Source organism: Rhinolophus ferrumequinum, chromosome 24 (assembly GCF_004115265.2).
Source record: "Rhinolophus ferrumequinum isolate MPI-CBG mRhiFer1 chromosome 24, mRhiFer1_v1.p, whole genome shotgun sequence".
Lineage (NCBI taxonomy): Eukaryota > Metazoa > Chordata > Mammalia > Chiroptera > Rhinolophidae > Rhinolophus > Rhinolophus ferrumequinum.
This window is the reverse complement of record NC_046307.1, coordinates 23,002,136-23,022,005: the sequence shown is the minus strand read 5'-3', so window position 1 is coordinate 23,022,005 and position 19,870 is coordinate 23,002,136. Positions and strand designations below refer to the sequence as shown.

Below are 19,870 nucleotides of genomic sequence, written 5' to 3'. Positions count from 1 at the left end.
TCCCCACTCTGGCCTGGGTGCCACTCGGCTCAAGGAAAGAGTGGGGTAGTCTCTGCAGCTCGTCTCCGCTCTGAAGTTCCAGCTTTCAGAGCTGCTGCAGCCTCATTCCGGGACCCGTGGCTTCTGCCACGGGGAGTGCGTCGGGGGAGCTGCCACAACCCAGGGACATCAATCGCAGGCTGGACTGTATATCCAGCGCCACTCCGCCAGCTCACCAGCTGTTTATCTTGCACGGTCCCACCCTGACGTCCTCCTGCGGCCGGGAAACGCGACGCGATTGGGCGAGTGGCCCGTCAATCGCTGGGGACTTTCCCAGGGGTGGGGCGGACCAGCCCCCAGCACTTCCTCGTCGCCGCCCCCCGCCCCAGGAACCGGGAGCCTGCGGAGTCCTCTGAAATCAGATCCTGGCCTAGGCCGCTACCTCGTCCCTGGACCCGGGGCTGGACGCAGAGAGTGGGACGCTGTCCTCCAGGGCCCTCATCCTTAGGTAAGCCCGCCTGTCCAGAGCGGGGATAGAGCAGGAAGAAGGGAGTCCCGAACCGGGCTGTTCAGAGCCTTAGCAGTGACCCGGCATGGAGTAGGAGGTCAGGCCTCGCCAGGGGGCCTGGGCTCGAGGGTTCTTAGGCTCCGGCGCACGAGGTCCAGGGGCGCAGGGGGCCTCCCGCGGGGGTCGGGGTCGGGCTGCGTGGGGAATCCCTGCTGGGGGAGGCGGGTGGTGGGTGCGCGTGCGCACTGCGCTGGGCGAGCGCTCTGGAAACCGTGTGCAGGCGGGTGGGTGGTGTGCAGGCAGTGTACACCGGTCGGGTGGGGGGAGCGTGCGGGCGTGGGTCTGTTTACAACGTGGGAGACCAGTTTTGGAAGCTGTGTGCACATGTAATGAAGACGAAAATAATAACTCTTGTTGGGCGCTTTCCAAGTGCTGATCTAAATCCTTTACATGTATCTAAACTCATTTAATTGTCACATCCGTCCACAAAATGGGATTTATTATTATTATCATCCCCATTTTGCAGTTTAGGAAACCCAGGCACTTGGAGACTGGGGTCACACAGCGAGGGAGTTGCAAAGTCAGTATCTGAAAGCTGGCATTTGGCTTCTGAGTCCCTGCTCCACTGTTTCTGTTGAACATATTTGCACAGTATTGGAGATAACAGTTGTGTGCATGTTCAGGGTAGCTGTAGTGAGTTTCTGGGAGTGATTTTGGTGTAGAGTTGTACGTATGGGTGACTTTTCCACTCTAGAACATTTCTATGCGTTTGTGTCTGTGAGAGACGGTGTGTATCGAAGTCATGGCATTATACATTCATTAATTGTGTGTATGGGAGTGAGTGGGAATTTTGTGTGACTAGGTGAGAGATTGTGTTTTGGTTGGGAGGGTGGGACTTTTGTGGCTGCTGCAGAAGAATCGGCGACGTCCATCCCCACCTCCTTGCAGAATGACTGTGGGGAAATGTGTGAATTCCTGATGCATCACTTTAGAGTCAAAATAGAGTAGAGTCAAAATAGAATTTAAGCAGCACTTACTCACTTTCCATACAGTGGGGTACGCTAGAGGAGAATTCGGCATCTGATGAGAGGTCAGGAAAGGTGACTCTCAGAAAAAAAATTTTTTTTTTATTCCTGATAATGGATACTGCATTTGGAGGCTGGAATATTTATTAGTACAAACTCATGGTAATCCTGTGATGTTGTATTAATATCCCTGTTTTATAGCAGGGAGAATTGAGGCAGTGAAAAACCAGTAATGGTAATAACAGCAGCTTACATTTATGAACACTTACCATGTGCCAGGCACTGTGCTTTACATTCAGTATGTCATTTAATCTTTTCAGCAACCCTAAGAGATCATCATTATTGGTAGTCTCAATTTTCAGATGAGGAAACTGAAGCCCCAAAAGGTTAAGATTTGCCCAAGACTAGTAAGTCTTAAACCCTGGGCCAGGTTCCATGTTCCCTCTCCGCTGACGAAGGCTCCTGTCCTGACTGTGTCCTGGGAAAATAATGTGATTAGGGATTGGCATTTCATGGAAGCACTTGATCATGTCCCTCTGGAAGCTGCAGCCGTGAATGTCCTGTGTTCTACATACTTAATGTGACTCTGATTGCTCCAGCCATGGGTGTCCCGTGGGTATGTCGTGGCACTCATGCTGAGTGTTGGTGTCTGCCCCTATGCCCACACCAGATCCTTTGGGGCCCCAGGAAGCTGTGGGGTCTGACTCATACCCTTACCCCCAGTGCTGCTTGTGACTTGGGCCCGGATGTCCTGGGTTGGGTCGGGCCGACCTGATTTGAGCACCTCAGAATTGTAGGAGGTCGTCTGTCTGCCTCCCTGTCTGGGCTCTACTGGGCACTACCTTACTCCTGCGCTTACTGCAGTTTAGCCACGGCACCTGCTTTTTTTTAACTCTCCGACATGCCAAGCTTGTTCTTGCCTTGAGGCCTTGGTTTGTGCTATTCCTTCTGCCTGGAACACCTTTCCCCAGCTCTTTCCATGGCTGGTTCTTCCTTATCTGTCAAGCCTCAGCTCAAATGTCACCTCCTTGGAGGGGCCTTCCCTGACCTTTCTATGCAAAGTAGCCCCTTTTTTCACTTTCTGTCATAATACTATGTGTTTTTTTCATGCATTTATCACGCTATGAAATAATCTTGTTTATTTGTGAATGAGAAAGTATATGTATAGAACTTAATGTCTGGCATACATTAAGTTCTATACATAAAACTTATTCTGTGTTTACTTGTTTTCTGTCTTGCTCTTTTCCTGGAATAGAAGGGTGAACCTGGACCTCTTTAGTTTCACGCATGCATCCCTGATACTTGATAAGAGTGTCTGGATAAGGCTCTGCTGGTTTTGTTCAGTAGATGAGTAGATTCGAAGAAACTAGAATAAGGGGGCATTTCACAGGTGAGGAAACTGAGGCCATAGAAGTGGGAAGACACTTGTCCCGGAGAGGTAGTGGCAGAGTCAGGATGAGACGCAGAACTTGCTCCCGAGGCATTTTATTTTTTCCTTCCGATAGTCAGCACGTATTTCCTGGTGGCCCTGGTGCCCGGTGCTGTGCAGAGTGGCATGCTGCTCGGGTGCACGAAGTACTGGCTCTGCCCTCCAGGAACTTGTAGTGGAATGGGGAGAAGTGCGCGGTGAGCATTGCCTGGTCGGCATGTGTGTCAGCAAGTGCCCAGCAGTAACTCTTACTGGAGTGTGGAGCAAGTTTGGGGGTACCAGGGGGGCAGGGGGCTTCTGGAGGGAGGTGACTTCAAGGCCAGGCCCTAGAAAGATGATGAGGTGCAGAGTGGGGCCTGAGTCCCTTCCGGAACTTAGTAGATTGGGCAGTGGATTTGGGGTAAAGCTCTGGTAGGTGGGGGGAGCTGACCAGCTGGGCTAGGAAAACCCCTAAGGTCTTGACTACCAGGTAGAGAAGTATCGGTTTTTCCCGGTTGGCAGCATTGGGAAGTGACTAGAGCACTTGGTTGGCAAACTGACGCATGCGTCAGCATCACCCGGATGGCTTGTTGGCTCACTGGCCTATGCCCTCGGAGGTCGGATCAGTGGGTGCTGCGGAGCCTGTGCTTTGAGAACCACTGTGTGAATCTCGTGCTTTGGAGTTCCACGTACACCTGTGTGGGTACAGCCTCTGCTCCCTCACCTGTAAGACTCTGTGATGTCAGGGCTGCCTTCTAGAAGGGTGCCAATGAATGAGACTCAGCGCAGGGCCGATGCGGGGTCAAGTCCTCCGTAAATGCCCTGCCTACCGTGTTAACGACCATAATCATGAGGATGTTGAAGGGATTTCAACAGAAGATGAGGATGGTGCATTTTTTTTCCGTGCTTTGGGAAACCTTGCCTACCCTCTGTCACCTGTGGACGGACCACGCTGTGTCCTCTCCGGCTGCGGCTTCCTTTGTTTTGTCGCAGCTGTCTTTCTGTCTGTGTTTAGAATAGTGGAAGCTTAACCTGAGCGAGGGGAGTTACATTCGCTCCATAGCATGTAGCATCCCAGCAGGTGTTCATCCAGCTTCCATTTAACCCCCATCCCCAGGGTCAGGGAGCCTGCCTTCCAGGCAGCCCCTCCCAGTGTCGTTATTACAGAAGGCTTGCCTTTGCAGGGAGGTGGGGGGCTCAGTGCAGGTTCTCCCTTTCTCACCTCCTCTTTGTTCCCTCTTGCTCACCTGACCATTTTGAGGGAGGGAGGGGATGAGAGAGCGAGGGCAGCAGTGTGCTGTGGTAAAGAGGGCGTAGCTGGCCATAGAAGACCCTGGTTCACCTCCCCTCTGTGTCATTCACATCCGTGTGCAGCTGTCTTCCCTCTGCTGGCTTTGGTGTCCCAGCTGCAAACAGAAAGGATTGCTCTGGCTGGAATCTTTGGGGGTCCTCTACCAGCTCTAAAATCTCGGTAGCCCAGTGATTGGGCCGCCCTTTCTCTGGCTCCCTCGGTTCTGAGCCCTTCCTAGCGGGCTAGGCCTCGTGCCCACCCTCCTCGCTTCTGCCTGCTGCACCCCTGCTGCCTGCCCGAGTGTGTGCCTGCCCCTCTTTTCCCTGTCCCTCTTTGAAGGCAGGGTCTCTGGGGCCCATGGGAGAGTTGCCAAAAGGAAGACCCAGGGAAGTAGGGAGAAGCTCCCCAAGCCCTAGATAGACCTTGGCAGCCACCATAGCCGGTTGCAGGAAGTTCTTGATATTTTTCCCCATGACCGGCCCAGGACAGTCACTCTTTCCATAGGAACGGACGCCTGGCCTGGGGAGCTGCTGCCTCTTTGTCTGAGGGCCGTCCTCCTTGGGGAACTCATCTCTTCACAGGACCTCACCGCAAGGCTGTCCCCTGTGTCCTTGAGCACCTACGGGGTGGACAAACCGGGTGGCCCGGGTATCTGTGTGTGTGGGGGGGCAGGTGGAAGGGTCCCGTGGGAGTCGTGTCACCAAGGAGTCATACTCAGAGGCCAGAGCTGGCATTTTGAGGGCGGGCCTCGGGGGTGTCCCATGAGTCAGGCGCCTTGGTTTGGTCTCCACCCACACGGGAGAGTGCTTGCTTCGCTCTCTGCTGGCCGGGAGACCTTTGTCCTCTGCCTTCACCATGGCACCCTTCGGCAGAGGTCTAAGGAGCCCTGGCCCCTCCCCCACCCAACCTCTGCCTCTGCAAATGCTACTCCACCTCCCGTTCCAGCCCCTGGGAAGAGGGCCCTGGGACAGCCACACGACGAAGGACTCGTTCAGACATAGAGGGTAACGCGATACACCTGGGCACCTACCCATCCGCCTTAAGAAATGCTGGAACACGTTTTCTGTGCACCTGAAATTTCTCCCGGTCATCCCCTTGCCCTCCCCTCCAGAAGTACCAAGGCTGCTGAATTTAGAGTTTATTCTCTCCCACGTCTCTGTAGTTTTAGTTTAAATATATGCCTCCCTACACCATATGTAGTATTGTCTTGTGTATTTTCAAATGTTACTTAAATGCTATTATAATGTCTCTATTCTTTTGCAACTTGCTTGTTTTGCTTAACATACTTGTGCGACTCATCCATGTTTATTTATGTAGCTGGCTCTGGGTCACTAAAGGTTCATGCCTTTTTTATGACTGGGTAGTTATTACCGAGTATGAAGTTGTCCCAATATATTTACTCATTTTCTTCTTCATTAGGTAGTTGCCAGCTTTGGCTATTAAAACAAGACACCTTCGGCTTTTATCCGAGTCGGCTTTTATCCGAGTCGTCTTACCCCCACCCAATGCTTGCTTCCTAGCCATTATGGCTCTTTAAAGTCTATAGAGAGCTCTACACTTTCTAGTTGGTCCTCACAGAATTTCTATAGAGAGAAACAAGGTGAGTGACGTCTGCTCAGGGTCACCTGGTGAGAAAGCACAGCTGTGATTTGAACCTATTAAACCTTCTTTCCATCATATTTGGCATAAGGATTCTCAAAAGTTATCATCATCCCTCTTGGAGAAGCCCTTCATTAGATAAACCAGCTTTGGACATATTGGGGTCTGGGAGGCAAAAAGTCAGTTGAGTCCCCCATCCCTTCTGTCCCAAGGTCGGCCCTACTGCCCTTCGTCGCTAAAGCTGATAGTTGAGGGGCTCCTCCTGGCCAGGGTGAGGTCCCAGCTGCTGAGAGGGAAGCCGGGCATCTAGTCCTGGAGTGTGGGCACCGTGGACCCCAGGAGCTGAGAGGAGGCGTGCATGGGGGGAGAAGGGAAGAGGACTGGGGTTGCTTGGGCTGCCTTCTCAGCTCTCCTGAAGGAACAGTTGGCCGTGGGACGTACAGGGTGGGGACCAGGGACGTGATATCAGGTGTGGGTTCCTCTTTATCCCTGGGGAACTAAGTGGCCTTGAGCCAAGCTCTGCACCTGTCTGGACCGGGCTTCCTCTCCAGCAAAGCAGGTGTAGAGCCCAGTGTGAGGTCCCACAGCCGTGGGTGGGGAGCTTCCCATTTGTTCCCAGCCGAGCACGGTTATCCAAAGTCTGGTGCTTCTCTTCCCTCCTCTGGCACCTCCAGGCCAGCCCTCACCTTCCTGAAGGCTGATCCTTCCCGGCAGGTTCCACGTGGATACGCTCCTCTATATCTGCCAACTCTCCACCCACCAAATTCCTTGACCAGAAAACTTGTCACTGGACTTTCCATCCTTATCCGTGATCATATCCCTGTAGCCTTGTCTGTCCACGTGAAGCAGGTACATAGTAAGGAGACTGTTACTCCTTCCCAGCCCAGCCCTTCAGCCTCATTTGGTGTAGAACAGGTCTTCCCTATCATTCTAACCTTGTCAAGCCACTTAAATTAATATATGTGTATGTGTATTTTCTACAAGAGAACTTTGTTCGCAGCCATATATATATACATATATATATATTTCCCTTTAAAAGGTTACAAAATAACATGTGCTCGTTGAAGGAAAAAACTCAAAAAAACTCAAGCAATACAAAAGGTATAAAGTAAAAAGTAAAAGTTGTTTTACCCCGTTCTCTCCCCTACCCCGTTCCTGCTGTATTTTAAAATTAATTTTTAAAAAATAGAACAAGACCCGATTTCCCTTGTAAAGAGCTAAACAATTGTAGGTAAAATAAAAGTTGTTTGTTTGTTTTTTCTCTCTCCTTATCCCTTGTTCTACTCTAGAGCTGTCTACTAGTAGCAGTTTGGTATGTGTCTTTCCAGACCTTTCCCTATGCACATTTGAGATTTTACACACATACACACGCACTTGATTTTTTAAAAATAGTACACTGTTATACATCTAATTCATACTTTGCTTTTTTATCCCTTAACAATATTTTATGGGCATCTTCCTGTGTCATTGCAGTCTGCCCCATTCTTTTTGATGGCTGCATAGTATTCCATCGAATGAGTACTCCCTAGTTTATTAAATCAGTTCCCTCTTGATGGATGTTCAGGATGTTTTTGCTCTTACAAAGCAGGTGGCAGGCACATGTTTGTGCAGCCCCTGTGTACCGTGATGCAAAGATTTCCAGGTTCATAGATAGGGGATTACACAATTAGTTAGTTACCTGTGGCCCTTTAGATAATTGAAACCTCCTCAAGCATACTTTTCTACAAGAGAACTTTGTTCTCAGCCAGTTAGGCGTATGATAAGCAGGTTGTTGACGTCATTAAGAAAGGGTACACTTTGCTAAGGGTGACCCAGCTATAAGAAAACAAATGTACATGAGGTGACATCGATAGAAACATAATACTGTTTCCCCCAAAATAAGACCTAGCCGGACCATCAGCTCTAATGCGTCTTTTGGAGCAAAAATTAATATAAGACCGGGTCTTATTTTACTATAATATAAGACTGGGTTATATATAATTAATCTAATCTAAGATCAGGTCTTATATTAATTTTTGCTCCAAAAGACGCATTAGAGCTGATGGTCCGGCTAGGTCTTATTTTCAGGGAAACACAAGTATGGAAAAGGGTGGAGGTGAAAGTTTCCCTGTTTGGTCAGGCTAACCACACCTGCTGTGTTGTATTCCGTGTCAGGACCAGCTACAGACAGGGTAGAAGTGGAGGGTTGAGGGGGGTGGTTGCGGAGGGGGGTGGAAGCCAGTGCAGATTCTGTGAGGAGCAATGGCAGGAACAGGGGCTGATCAGCTTCAGGAGAACTCTGCCAGGTCCACATCGCTCCAGGGTGGACATGGAGAAGAGAGACATCTCGTGCTTTGTTCCAGGGGACCTCAGGGGAAGAGCAAGGGCTGGTGGAAGCAGAACTGGGAGTGTTGGCTGCCCAGGCGAGGTTCCCTGGGGAGGAGGTCTGGGTCCCTAAAGGTGATCACTAAAGGTGATCACCCACAGTCCTTTGGCTCCCCTGGGGACGGCATAAGCATGGACTGAATTTCCCCTGAGTTTCCTTCCAGCCTGAGATTCTAAGCCCTGGTGACGGTAGGTGATCAAGGGTAGATTGGGATCTGATTGCATACAAAGTTAGAGACATGTGGAGGCAGAGGCGGCAAACTTGGTGGCACATTCCAGAGAGCCAGACAGCAGGACTGGTTCCATCCCCCTGAGCTTCAGCTCATTGCCTCACAGGCAGTACATGCCAGTGGAATGGACATGGGTTTTGGATTCTTTGTTCTGTCACTAACCAGCTGTGTGTCTTTAAGCAAGTGACTTAACCTCTCTGAGTCTGCTTCCTCATGTGAAAAACAGAGCTAATGCTCTCTAGCCAAAAGGAAAACAGGGGTAATGATTTTTATCTCTGTGTGGTAAGAGGAAAATAAGTCAAGGTGCATCGTGACACATCCCAGGGCCTGGCATATGGTAGCACCTGACAAATGTCAGGCCCTCTCCCAGCTTTAGATATTCCTTGGTCTTCTTTTGCAGTGGTTCCAGCTGGCTGATGGCCCTGGTCCACGCCCCTGTCCCCAGATTGGTGGTGTGGAGCCTGGGTCTTGGAGGCTGAGTGGAGACAGTGGGACTCCCTCTGTGGGTGAGTCAGGGTAGAGGAGGAGAGGAAGAAGGGTTCAGGGGCGATGCTTGCCGTATTTGAGGGACACAGTCCTCAGGCTGGGCTGGAGCAGGGAGGCGGGGAGGACCCGGTGAAGGGCTGCAGACACCACCTGACTGCTTTGGGGGAGGAGACCGCAGCCCTAGTAGCGCTTGTGGGAGGATTGAGGGGTCAAGGAAACGCCCGCGGGCATTAGGAGGGATTGGAGCTGGGGAGAGGAGCCTTCTCAAGGTCAGAAGATTATAGAAAGGGGTGATAATAAATTGCAAGTTCTGGAATGTTAGATCTAGAAGGGGCCTTCAAGATTGTTCGTCTTCCTGCTGTTGGAGTCTTGCTATTTTTGCCAACCCTTCCTTTAGTGAGAGGAAGATGCTTGCCCTGGTGTCCCTTGCCTAGATCCCACGATTTCCGAGCCCCCATTCCTCATATCCCACCAGACGCCTGCAGCCTCTTTATTATTGCACTGGTTGCAAAGACTTCCTGTCTTTGACTCCTCCCCGGTGAGGACACCGGGCTGGGCTCCCTGAGCACAAACTGTCTAAAGGAGGTGCTGTGTCTTTGCTGACAGCCAGCAAGAGGGCACAGCCTGCTCTTTGATGGATGAACTGTGGCCACAGTTTTCCTGACCGTGAAATGGGTGGGGAACGAGTTTTGCTTTAGTGTGTAAGGTGCTTCATGCTGCCTCACTACCCCTCTTCCCTGGGGGGATGATTGCAGGATGTTCCCGTTTACGGCTGTGCTCTTCACGTGCACATGAGGAAAATGGGGCCCAGGTGATCCCCAGTCTTGCCTTAGTGTGGTGACGTGGTCCATGGGCTTATTGTATGTACATTTGGTAGCTATGGTGTTGTTCCAGGGTCTCTGCTTAACGGTCATTTGCAGTTACCAGAAATTAAGTGACTTAGCACGACCCAGTTTACGGAGCCAACAGAGGAACCTTAAACACGTGTTAAAAGAAGGAATCCGTGGGCCAGGGGGAGACTTGGCCCTTAAATCAGATGGGCACAGATACGGCACTGCCTCAGCCTTTTACTAAGAACCTGCTGTGTACCAGGTACTTAGCTAGGTACTACACACTCTATTATAATTTTGGAAATTTTATTACACAATGAATATGATTCTTATTAAATAGATCAAATAATCAGGAAGTATAAAGTGAGAAATCCTTTCTAACTGTACACATTATGTCATTTAATTTCTTGAATCTGACCCCAGGTAGATTCTATGATGATTCTTGTCTTGCAGGTGAGACAACTGAGGCTCAGGAAAGGTGAGGCCTTGGTCCAGTGTCACACAGCCTGCAGGGGTGACAGAGCTGGGACTAGGGTGAGGCACGCGGGCGAGGCCCCTGGTGCAACATGGGAGGACAGTGCTGGCTCAGGGTGGCGTGCTTGCACTTGAGTGCCCCTTCGGTGGTGCACCCTGCATGCCTCACCGGCTCCACCCTAAGATCCTGCCCTGTTTGGACCCTTTCTTCCCAAATCTGCAAATCTGCAGTGTGCTGGGTCCCCTTCCTTTCCCTGATGTGCTAGTGGCTGTCCCGTGGGTTTCCGTGGATCCTTAGGCAGCTTTACGACATCCCCCAGTTTCTCTCGAGTCTAGGCAGCTCCCTGTCACACGAGGTGCAGAGAGTGGATGGGCTCGCCCCTGGCCATGAAAGCAGGCAGCAGAGCAGCCGCTAGGACCCTCTTACTTTCTGTCTGGTGCCTTCTTTCCCGGAGACCCCTTTCCTTCACCTGTTGGTCACCAGCATTTCTGGCAGCCCCTGCCTCTGCCCGAGGAGGTAACTGTTGGCTGCTGTGACCTCCCGACTCGCAATACCAGAGATCTGCTTGGACTTTTCCCTCTGGGGCAGGGACAATGTCACTTCTCCTATGGTTGCAGGGCCTAGCTGGTCCCAGGATGCAGCCAGTGCCCAGCAGCTTGGGATCGGGCTGATTAAGTTCCCAAGTGGGCCTCAGTTTCCTCATCTGTCAAGCAGACATCAGTCCTGCCTTTCTCCCAAGGCTGTTGTGACAATCAGAGGGAAAAACAATGCTTGGGAAACTACTACGTATTTTGCAAATGTTACTAGCTATGCAAATTCATATCATTTCGGGGGTTGGGGGCAGGGAGCCCCCCTCCTGGAGTCAGCACATGGCTAATCACAAGACAGTCAGATGGGCTGAAGCATTTCAATGCAGAAGCTGGAATGTAAGTTTAATTCCAAATCTTGCCTTTTTCAGCCTTCTTGCTCTTGGCTGGAGGCTGCGATTTGGGCCCACACTCCCGTCCCCTGATACCCCCTTAGCTGCTGCCTGTCACCCCATCACTGCCACTTCTTCCTCCACCTCTTTCGAGTTGGTGGCTTCTTCAGTTTCAACAGCATCACTTCTATCTTCACACTCTGTGGTTGCTGCCTGGCTTGTCTGTCTGGGCCCCTTTCTGCCTCCAAACTGGGCCTTTTTGGTTCCAGCGGGCACCCCAGGGCCCCTTAGGGCGGGCTGTGGGAACATACCGTGCCCCTCAACCCCCCAGCTGAGGTCTTGTTTTGGAAGAAGGTTTGCGTTGGATGTTTGTGTTTTTGGAAGGCAGGTTGGTGTCCCACTGCTGGGGGGTCACCTGCTGATCTGTAGCTGCTGGAACCAGGCCCAGGTAGATATGGAGTCTGGGACAGACCCCGAAAGAACATGGGGTGGGGCCTCTGCTTTGTAGTGGGATCCCAGTGCAGGAACAGGCAGCGGGCAGCCTGCAGAGAGAGCAGAGACCTTCTGGCTCCAGCTCTGGCCTCCCTTTGGGCGACGCTGGTCTTTGTGCTCTGGCCCTGACTGACAGCCCTCCCTCCCTCAGGGAGAGTCCAGTGGGCTCAGAGCCCAGCACCTGAGGCACTGAGCTCCAGCACTGCCCCAGGCGAGGGGAGGGACCTGTGCTGTCAGCCTGGGGGGCAGGAGAATCCTGCAGCCTTTCTTTTAGAGAGCCGCTGGATGCCTGCTCACGGGGCTTGGCCTCTTTGCTCTCGGAGATTCCCTTTCAGCTCTGTCATCCTGGGAATGAATCCTCTCTTCAGGAAAGGTTATAAAAACCACACTGACTAGGAGAGTTCCCATCTACCCGGCAGTCATTCTGGAACTGCCGCCGACCATCTGGGCATGAGGTCAGCGGGATGTGGAAATTCCCTGTTTCGCTCTTTGTCTTTTCTCCAGAAGTCCAGGCCCTCCCTTGGCTGGCTCCTCTGAGCTGCAGAGAGGGTTTTCTCGCGGTAGGCTGTTTCGTCTTTGTTCGCACAGCCTGGCAGCCTGTTCTCTCCCCCTGCCCCCAAGCTCTGCCTGCCATGGCTGGAATTGGGGAGAATAGCAGTGCCTGACCCCTCTTTTGCTTCCCCAGTACCCCCTTCCCTGTCAGCTCCCAGGGCCGAGGGAGAGCCTGAGCGTTATGTGCTTTGGAGGATGCGGAGGTGGGTTTCAGTTCCTGGATCCTGCATCCTGCTGTGTCACCTGGCCTTACATCTGGGCATCTCTGAGGGAGCGTGGCTGTGCCAGCTCTGATTCTGGAAGTGTATGGTTAGCCAGAGTGCCTCTGGTGAGTGCATCACGGGCAGGCTCTTGGAATGTTTGTGTCTAGCCTCTGCGGAGGCAGGGGCCGGGTCAAGGGCTCCTCTGGACCTTTCTCGTTCTGCTTTGATGAGAGGTTTGTTAAGGCTCTCCTCTGGACCACTGTCAGGATACTCTGGTAGACAGGATGGTCTTGGCCCCTGCTCTCAAGGAGCAGATGTGGAGTGAAAAGCAGACCCAGATTATCCTATAATATCAACTGTGAGTTCTGTTCAGGGGGAGTTTTGAGTGGTGAGCAGGAACCAGGACACCTGCTACTACTTAGCACCAAAGGTGGCTACAAGCTCCTTCCAGGTCTCCGGTCTCCCCCGTTCATGAACTCCATTCCCCTGTCAATGATGGCTCACCTTCCACGTGCCAGACCTGCTGTGTAAAGCCTGCGCCTGCCTTCAGGAAGGTCTCAGCCAAATGCGCAAATGCTTCCCCCAGTCAGATACATTCCATCCTGGTCAGTAAGTATTTTGCTGGAGTGGCACATGAGAAGAAAGGTGAGCATGGACAAAACACCCACTCCCCACCTTTTTGAGCACCTTGCTGTGTGCCAGACATTGGACTTAGTGCTTTACCCACACTGTGTCTGAATTCAGTGAACACTTCAGGGTTTTCTTGCTCTGCTGTGTAGCGTTGACCTTTCAAGTTAAAAACAAGCCCCCCCCCCCCGCCCCCCGCAAGCTGAGTGATGACTTTTGTGTTGGGAGGGTAGGCAGCTGTCCTTTGCCTCTGTGGGGCCCAGCAGGGCGTGGGAGCATCTGTTTTTGTAGTCTCTCTGTCAGTCTTTGGGGGAGGGGTCCCACTCACCAGAACATTGTTTTTCTTTCTGGCCCCTGTCTTTCTGTGGTAATGTGGACCCTCTGGGCAAAACCCTTGTTATTTCTTGCGCTGCGAAGCAGGGGAAACAGCCCAGAAGTTACCTGATATAGTCCTGTGTTGTTCTCCCAATTGGCTTCAACTCCTCTGGCCTAAGTCTTGTTGGGGGAGCTGTGGGAAAGTAGCAGGGAGTGAAGTCAGCTTTCTTAGGCAGAGCTAGATTTGCATGTAGGCTCTCAAGGCTGGTTATGTAATCCTGGAGGAGTTACTTCACCTCACTGAACCTCCCTTATAAAATGAGGATAGTTTAATTACGAATTTTAGGGTTGTTGTGCAGCTTAACTGAGATAACGCATCTGACGCATTGAACGCAGTGCCTGGCCCATGGATGATTAATGAATGGTGACTGCTATTATTCGTCCTTTTTCACTCTTTTCTTTCAGGGAACATTGTGTGGGTGCTTAAAGGGCCTTTGGGGATTCCTGACTGAAACAGTTTTTGCCCTGGGGGTGGTGATCTCAGGAGGGAGGTTTCGGGGCCCCAAGTCCTTTTGAGGTCCCTGGTAGAGGCCTTTGGAGCTCTTTTGTGTTAGGGAGCTCTTTGTAGGGCTGGAGGCTAGATCAAGTTTTTCAGCCTCAGAGCCTTTGCACTTACTGTTCTCTCTGCCTGGAATATTCTTTGCCCAGATATCTGCATGGCTAGATCCCTCACCTCCTTCAGGTCTTTGCTAAAATAACTCTTCTGTGAATCCTTTCCTGACAGCTCCATTTGAAGTCCCTGCCTCATACTTTTCCTGCTTAATTTTTGTCCATAGATATTTTTACTAGCCCTAATATTGTATCTATGTATCTAACATTTCTACCACTATACTGTAAGCAGTACGAGGGATTTTTCTCTGTTTTGTTTGCTGAGAATTTCCCAGCACCCAGACTAGTACCCAGCACAGAGTAAGATGCTCAATAAATAATTGTTAAATGAATGCGCGAATGCAAGAAAGAAGTTTCTCTATTAAGTCACAGAACTAGGATTCTGAAATCACTTCGCAGAGTAGTTTCAAGTGAAATAAAGCGGATGAAATTGGACAGATTACTGCAGAACACTTGCTGAGCAAGTAGGTAGTGATTTGGTGGAAAATTCATGTGTTCTTTAGAACTGGAAGGGACAGTCCATACACGATATGAGACGGAAGGAGGAGGGTAACAGTGTCAATTAGTATATTAAATATTAGTCAGGGTTTTTTCTTCTTTCTTTTAAAAAAAGATGATATACATATAAATGGAACTTTGGATTGGGTTGACTTGCTTACCCCTTAGGGCCTAAGTATTTCACTTTAAAGATCACTGATTTAGTGTAAGACTTTCATTTCCCCTTCTCAGAGAGGGGAAGCGACTGCCCACGATTTCACAGTGAGTTAATGGTTAGACCGTTTATTCATTTGGTGTTTATTGGCATTCATTTCTTAGCTCATACTGTGTTGGGCCCTGAGAATGCAGTGATGCAGGGTCCCTGTCTTTCTGGACCCCACCGGTAGGACATGAACTCAAGTTTTTTGACTCCCAAGTCCAGTGTTCTTTCTTGTACTCCATATTGTACCTCGCAGTTGATTGTTGTTCCAAATGAACGAGTACTACTGTGAGGCAGCTCAAAGAAATGTATGCCGTTCTTAGCTTGCATTAAAAGAGGCAGAGCGTCCAGATCAAAGGAGGTGACTGTCCTGCTCTGCTGTGCTGTGGCCACACCAGCCTGAAGTGCTGTATTCTCTTTTGGCTTATGGGGACTGCCTTCTGGGACACCTCAGTGGCCTGGCCAGCCCCCTGATTTCCTGCTGTTGTCCTTACAGCCAGGCGGGCACCACGGCAGGGGCTGAGCCACCCTCATGGAAGGGAGAGGACCATACCGGATCTACGACCCTGGGGGCAGCGTGCCCCCGGGAGAGGTGTCCACAGCTTTTGAGCGCCTAGTGGAGGAGAATGCCCGACTAAAGGAAAAAATGCAAGGGATAAAGATGTTAGGTAAAGCAGACCCTGCACTCTCCCCGCAAACCTCCTTCCTGTAGCCTGCAATGGCAGCTGGCATATGCCTCCAGCCACGTCATCCCTCTGTCCCTCCTGGCCCTGCATTGGCTCCTGCCCCACAGCTGTGTCTTTATGCGCTTCCGTAGCATGGTGGCAGCATTGCCAGCCCTGAATCCCCAGCACCCCAGAACCATGATGACAGACCTCAGAATACCTTGAGGGACTGAGAAAAAGACATGGGGTCAGGGAGAGGGAGCTGGAAGGCCCAATCTGTGGCCTGGTCTTCCAGAAGCACCAGGAAGGGGGAGAGCTGACATCACCGGGCAACCAGGGTATGGTCCCCAAGTGTTGGAGCAGAGAGCCGAGCTTGGCGTGAAGCAAAAGGGGAGTAGATCCCTTGATTTCTCTTTTCCTGGCTTTTCCTTAAGCTGTCCCCACTGCCTAGGGCAACCTCACCTACCTCCATATGACTGAGTGGTGCCCACCCTCAGCACCCAGCTGAGATGCCATCTCCTCCTCCGTGTGAGACATTCATCTATTCCCCCATCCAGAAGGACCTCTCTTCCCTCTAATTCCTAAGCCTTTCCCTTTGTCTTGCTGCCACCTTCTCTGTTCTTAGGCTTTGGGATCGAGCCCAATTCCCTGATTTTCCAAATGCTCTCTCCTTGCTTCGCAGACCTCTGTTTGGAATGGCAGATTGGGGAAGAAAGAGTGGAGTTTCCCTTTCTCCACTTGTGGGAGGAGGAAAACTGAGGCCCAGAGGGGTGGTTGGTAGTGCCCCTTCAGGCAGCCCCTGTCTTTAGGGGCATAGGCCGTGGGAAGCCCCCGGGTGCCGTGATGATAGGCCTAAGAGCCCCTGGCTTTCTGTGGAGTCCTGGCCAGGTGTGGCTGGAGTGGGGCAGAAAGCGGGGGTGGGGATGGGACGGGGGGCCAGGAGTTTGTTCCTCTCCACTCCTTTTTCCCTGATTGTGGGGCCCTCTTCCTTATCCGCCTGTGTCTGGTTGTGGGTCAGGAGGACATGCTTCCCACTCAGCCCGCAAGGCAGTGGTGACAGTGAGCCTGGAGCTTCAAAAGCCAGGCTGAGCAGCTTAGGGGCATAGCGGAGTGAGAATCGGTGCGCAGAGCTAGTAATTCCTTTTGCTCCTCCTTTCCCCTTTATCTTTCCAGGGGAGCTTTTGGAAGAGTCCCAGATGGAAGCATCCAGGCTGCGACAGAAGGCAGAGGAGCTAGTCAAGGACAGTGAGCTGCTCCCACCGCCATCTCCCTCTTTGGCTTCCTTCGACCACCTGCCTGAGCTCACAGGTCCACGGGGAGCCTGGGTTGTCCTCCGCCTTCCTTCCCTTGTACTCCGGACTCCCTAAACCCTTAACAGTGGACTCTCGTCTCGTTCAGAAAGCCACACCTCCTTCGTTTACCCTTGGGCGACAGACCATCCTCGCAGTCATGTTTTAGTGACCGCGTCCCCCAGATGCTGGATGGGACTTCAAAATAATCTTGTCCAGAAATGGCTGGTGACTCAGCACTTCTGAGGCCCTGGCAGACATTAGTTATGGATCACGACAATCCACTGCACCCAACATGTGGCCTCAGGATCTTTATCAGCATGTTTATTTAGCAGATATTTAATGAGCAGCTACTGTGTACCAGGCAGTGTGTTCCAGGCATCTAGTTCAAGGCACCCACAGTTGGCCTATGAGTCAAAAGTCTCTGTTCTGGCTTCCCCCGCTTCCATTTTACAGCTGGGGAAGTTGAGGACCGTGGAAGAATCTGCACTTGCCTGTTGGCCTGCTGCAGTGTATTTCAGATGTAATGTTACATGTGGTACCTGTTAAAGGAAAGCACTGACTGGGGCTAAGGGTTAAAGTCCTGTGTGTGGCCACCACGCATTCCTCTGGCATGTCTCCAAGGCCAGGGTAGGTCTGGGACTAGGGAGGCAAAGGTCTCTCCACGTGAGGCTCAGAGACCTCCAGCTGCAGTCCCACCTTACAGAGTTGGCCCAGGCCAGTGTACCGGCCTTCCATTTGGCTGGTAGTTATCCTGGCTGAATGGACACATGGAAGAAAGTGACGCTCTCAGAGTCCACTGTGCTGCAGTCACTGGGTGCTTTCCAGCCTCCACGTGTCCATTCAGCAATGTTTCCTGAGTTCCAGATTGGTGCTGGGCCCACTCCCAGAGTGAGTCGTGTAGCCCCCCTCGAGGGTCTCCCTGCAGCAAGAGCCCTAGGAGGTCAGGGAGGGAGAGCCAAGTTTGAGTCCTGGTTTTGCAGTTGCTGGCTGTGTGACTGTGGGCCAATTGGGGACCTTTCCATGCCTCAGTTTCCTTACCTATAAAATGGGAATGCAGAGCTGTCATGAGAATTAGCTGAGATAATAAATATAAAAACACTTCATTAATTGTACACTATCATCCTGTCATCATTGAGACAGGTCCAGGGTAGCAAGGAGCAGTGGCCATCTTGGGATTTTCCTAGCAAGTCCAGAAAAGATAGTCTTTCTGCACAGGTTCTGTCTCATAATTCCAGGGCTGGTCATTTCCCCAGACTGTTTGGCCCTGGTGGGACCACCTCCCATTTTCCCAGGCTCATGTAGGGAACTCTGTGTAAGAACTCTTCTGGCCAGGGCTGTTTTTGAGGGGGCAGGACCTAGGCTTTTCCCCTTTCCTTGCTGCTCATCCATGTTTTCTTAAATCTCCAGGAAAGGATGCAAATGTCCCAGCACCCCCTGCTGACCCTGCACTCCCCAGTGACACGCCAGAGCCAGTCCAAAAACCTCCATCCAGTGTAAGTTGCATTTGAGTCCTGGCTGAAAGTTACCTGGACTTCAAGGTCCTGTTGGCAGATACAGGGACATGAAGAGAAAGGGTCAGAGTCTAGAAGCCCACGTTCCGACTTGGTGTGTGATGTTGGGCAAGCCAATCTCAATCTCTCTGGGGCCTCAGTTTCCCCATTTTCAGGTGAACGTCATCGTTAAAACTTACTAGGAAGACTCTGATACGGAATTCCTGTGCATACCAGCGTCTTCCTAGTAAGTTTTAACGATGATGTTCATTTGAAAATGGAGAAACTGAGGCCCCAGAAAGCTTGAGATTGGCTTGTCCAACACCTAATACGACGCATGTATTGACTATGCACAGTATTAGGAAAACAGATGGATGTGACAGAACTCGTGTTCTCAGGGGCCTCAGACACTGTGTTCTGTGGATTTGCCTCAAGAAGTTTAGTGTGGTATTCTGTGACCGGAAGGGACTCACCTGCTTGTAGCCCTTCGCATCTTCCTCCTGTAGATCAGTTCCAGAGAGAGAAGAGCATTTTCCAAGGTCACATAGGTGGTGGGGGAAATGTGGAGGTGAAAAATTTCCTAGGGCAGGGCCGAGGGCCATAAGGATCAGCGGGAGCTGGGGCAGAGGTCCCCCTCCGTCTTCCCGGTCCTGGGATGAGGGAAGGCCGACATTGTCTGTGAAGACCAAGTCGAAGGGCAATCCCAGAGTCAGTTGCTGGTTCAGAGGGACCATCGGCGTGTCTGCTGGGAGTGGCTGAGAGATGTGGAAAAGACTGACACTCCTTGGCCACGGTGGAGTTGGGTGAATCCTAAAACAAATCCTAAAACAAATTTGTTCACGTGTCTTTGGAACTTATCCCAGATCAGTCCCTTCTCTGGGCTCTCTGGGACTAGATGGGCAAGGCTGGCACAAGACCACTTTGGCAGTGGCCACACTAACTGCTGTCTGTATTCTCCAAGTGACCAGTTGGGGACACCTGGGCCCGGGAGACAGCTCTGGTGCCGTAGCAGGAATGTTGGATTTGCAGGCTTTGGGTTCAGTTCCTACTTTTACATTAACTAACGAAGGTCTCTCAGTGTCCTCATCTGTCCAAAGGGGATATAAGCATCTGACCATAACGGAGTTCATGAAAACACTTGAAAAGTGCAAGTTAAAAAAAAAAAAAAATCCTGAAGTTCTAGTGGTTCCAGACCTGCTAGTCCAATATTCCCGTTATACAGATGAGGAAATTGGTCACAGAAAGGACGTAACCTCAGATGACACCGTGGGTTGTGGGCAGACTTGTTGGGAATCCTGCGTTGTGGTCTCCTATGAAGGGATGTGTAACTGCCCGATGAGCTCCGCCTCTGCACGCAGGGGATGCCCGAGCAAACGGGGTGTGAGAAAGGAATTTGTCCTCCCATGCTCTGCCCGCTCCCTGCTGCTCTCAGCTGTGGCTTCCCAGAGGAGGAGTGAGGGGTTTCCTCTCAGGCAGCCCCTAACTCCTGTTCCGCACAGGGCACCTCCTCTGAATTTGAAGTGGTCCCCACGGAGGAGCAGAATTCTCCACCAGAGAGCAGCGGCCACACCAGAAACACGATGGTGAGTGGATGGCAGGTCCCTAGGCCTATCCCACGTCTCCTCTCTGTTTCGGTCACCTGGCCCTGGGCGAGAGGCACAAGACCTGCTCACAGGACCTTGGGCACCCTGGAGTCACTTGGGAATAGAGGGGGGGGTGGGGATGGAGCAGAGGGTGCTTCTCGCTCGCATATG

The 19,870-nt window shown here is 51.6% G+C and overlaps 1 protein-coding gene across 4 annotated transcripts in view; it reads left to right on the top strand.

Annotated features, from left to right (window-relative positions):
• Positions 1 to 326: 326 nt before the first annotated feature.
• TNIP1 (TNFAIP3 interacting protein 1) overlaps positions 327 to 19,870 on the top strand; it is a 41,996-nt gene continuing 22,452 nt past the window's right edge. For 2 of the 4 annotated variants that reach the window (XM_033096910.1, XM_033096911.1), the window contains exons 1-5: positions 329 to 487; positions 15,166 to 15,337; positions 16,508 to 16,642; positions 18,034 to 18,119; positions 19,616 to 19,699. In XM_033096910.1, coding sequence (XP_032952801.1) covers positions 15,202 to 15,337; positions 16,508 to 16,642; positions 18,034 to 18,119; positions 19,616 to 19,699 — 441 coding nt within the window. In that variant the 5' untranslated portion in view covers positions 329 to 487; positions 15,166 to 15,201. Of the gene's footprint in view, positions 488 to 15,165; positions 15,338 to 16,507; positions 16,643 to 18,033; positions 18,120 to 19,615; positions 19,700 to 19,870 lie in introns of all 4 variants that reach the window. The other 2 variants (XM_033096912.1, XM_033096913.1) reach the window with 2 other exon arrangements.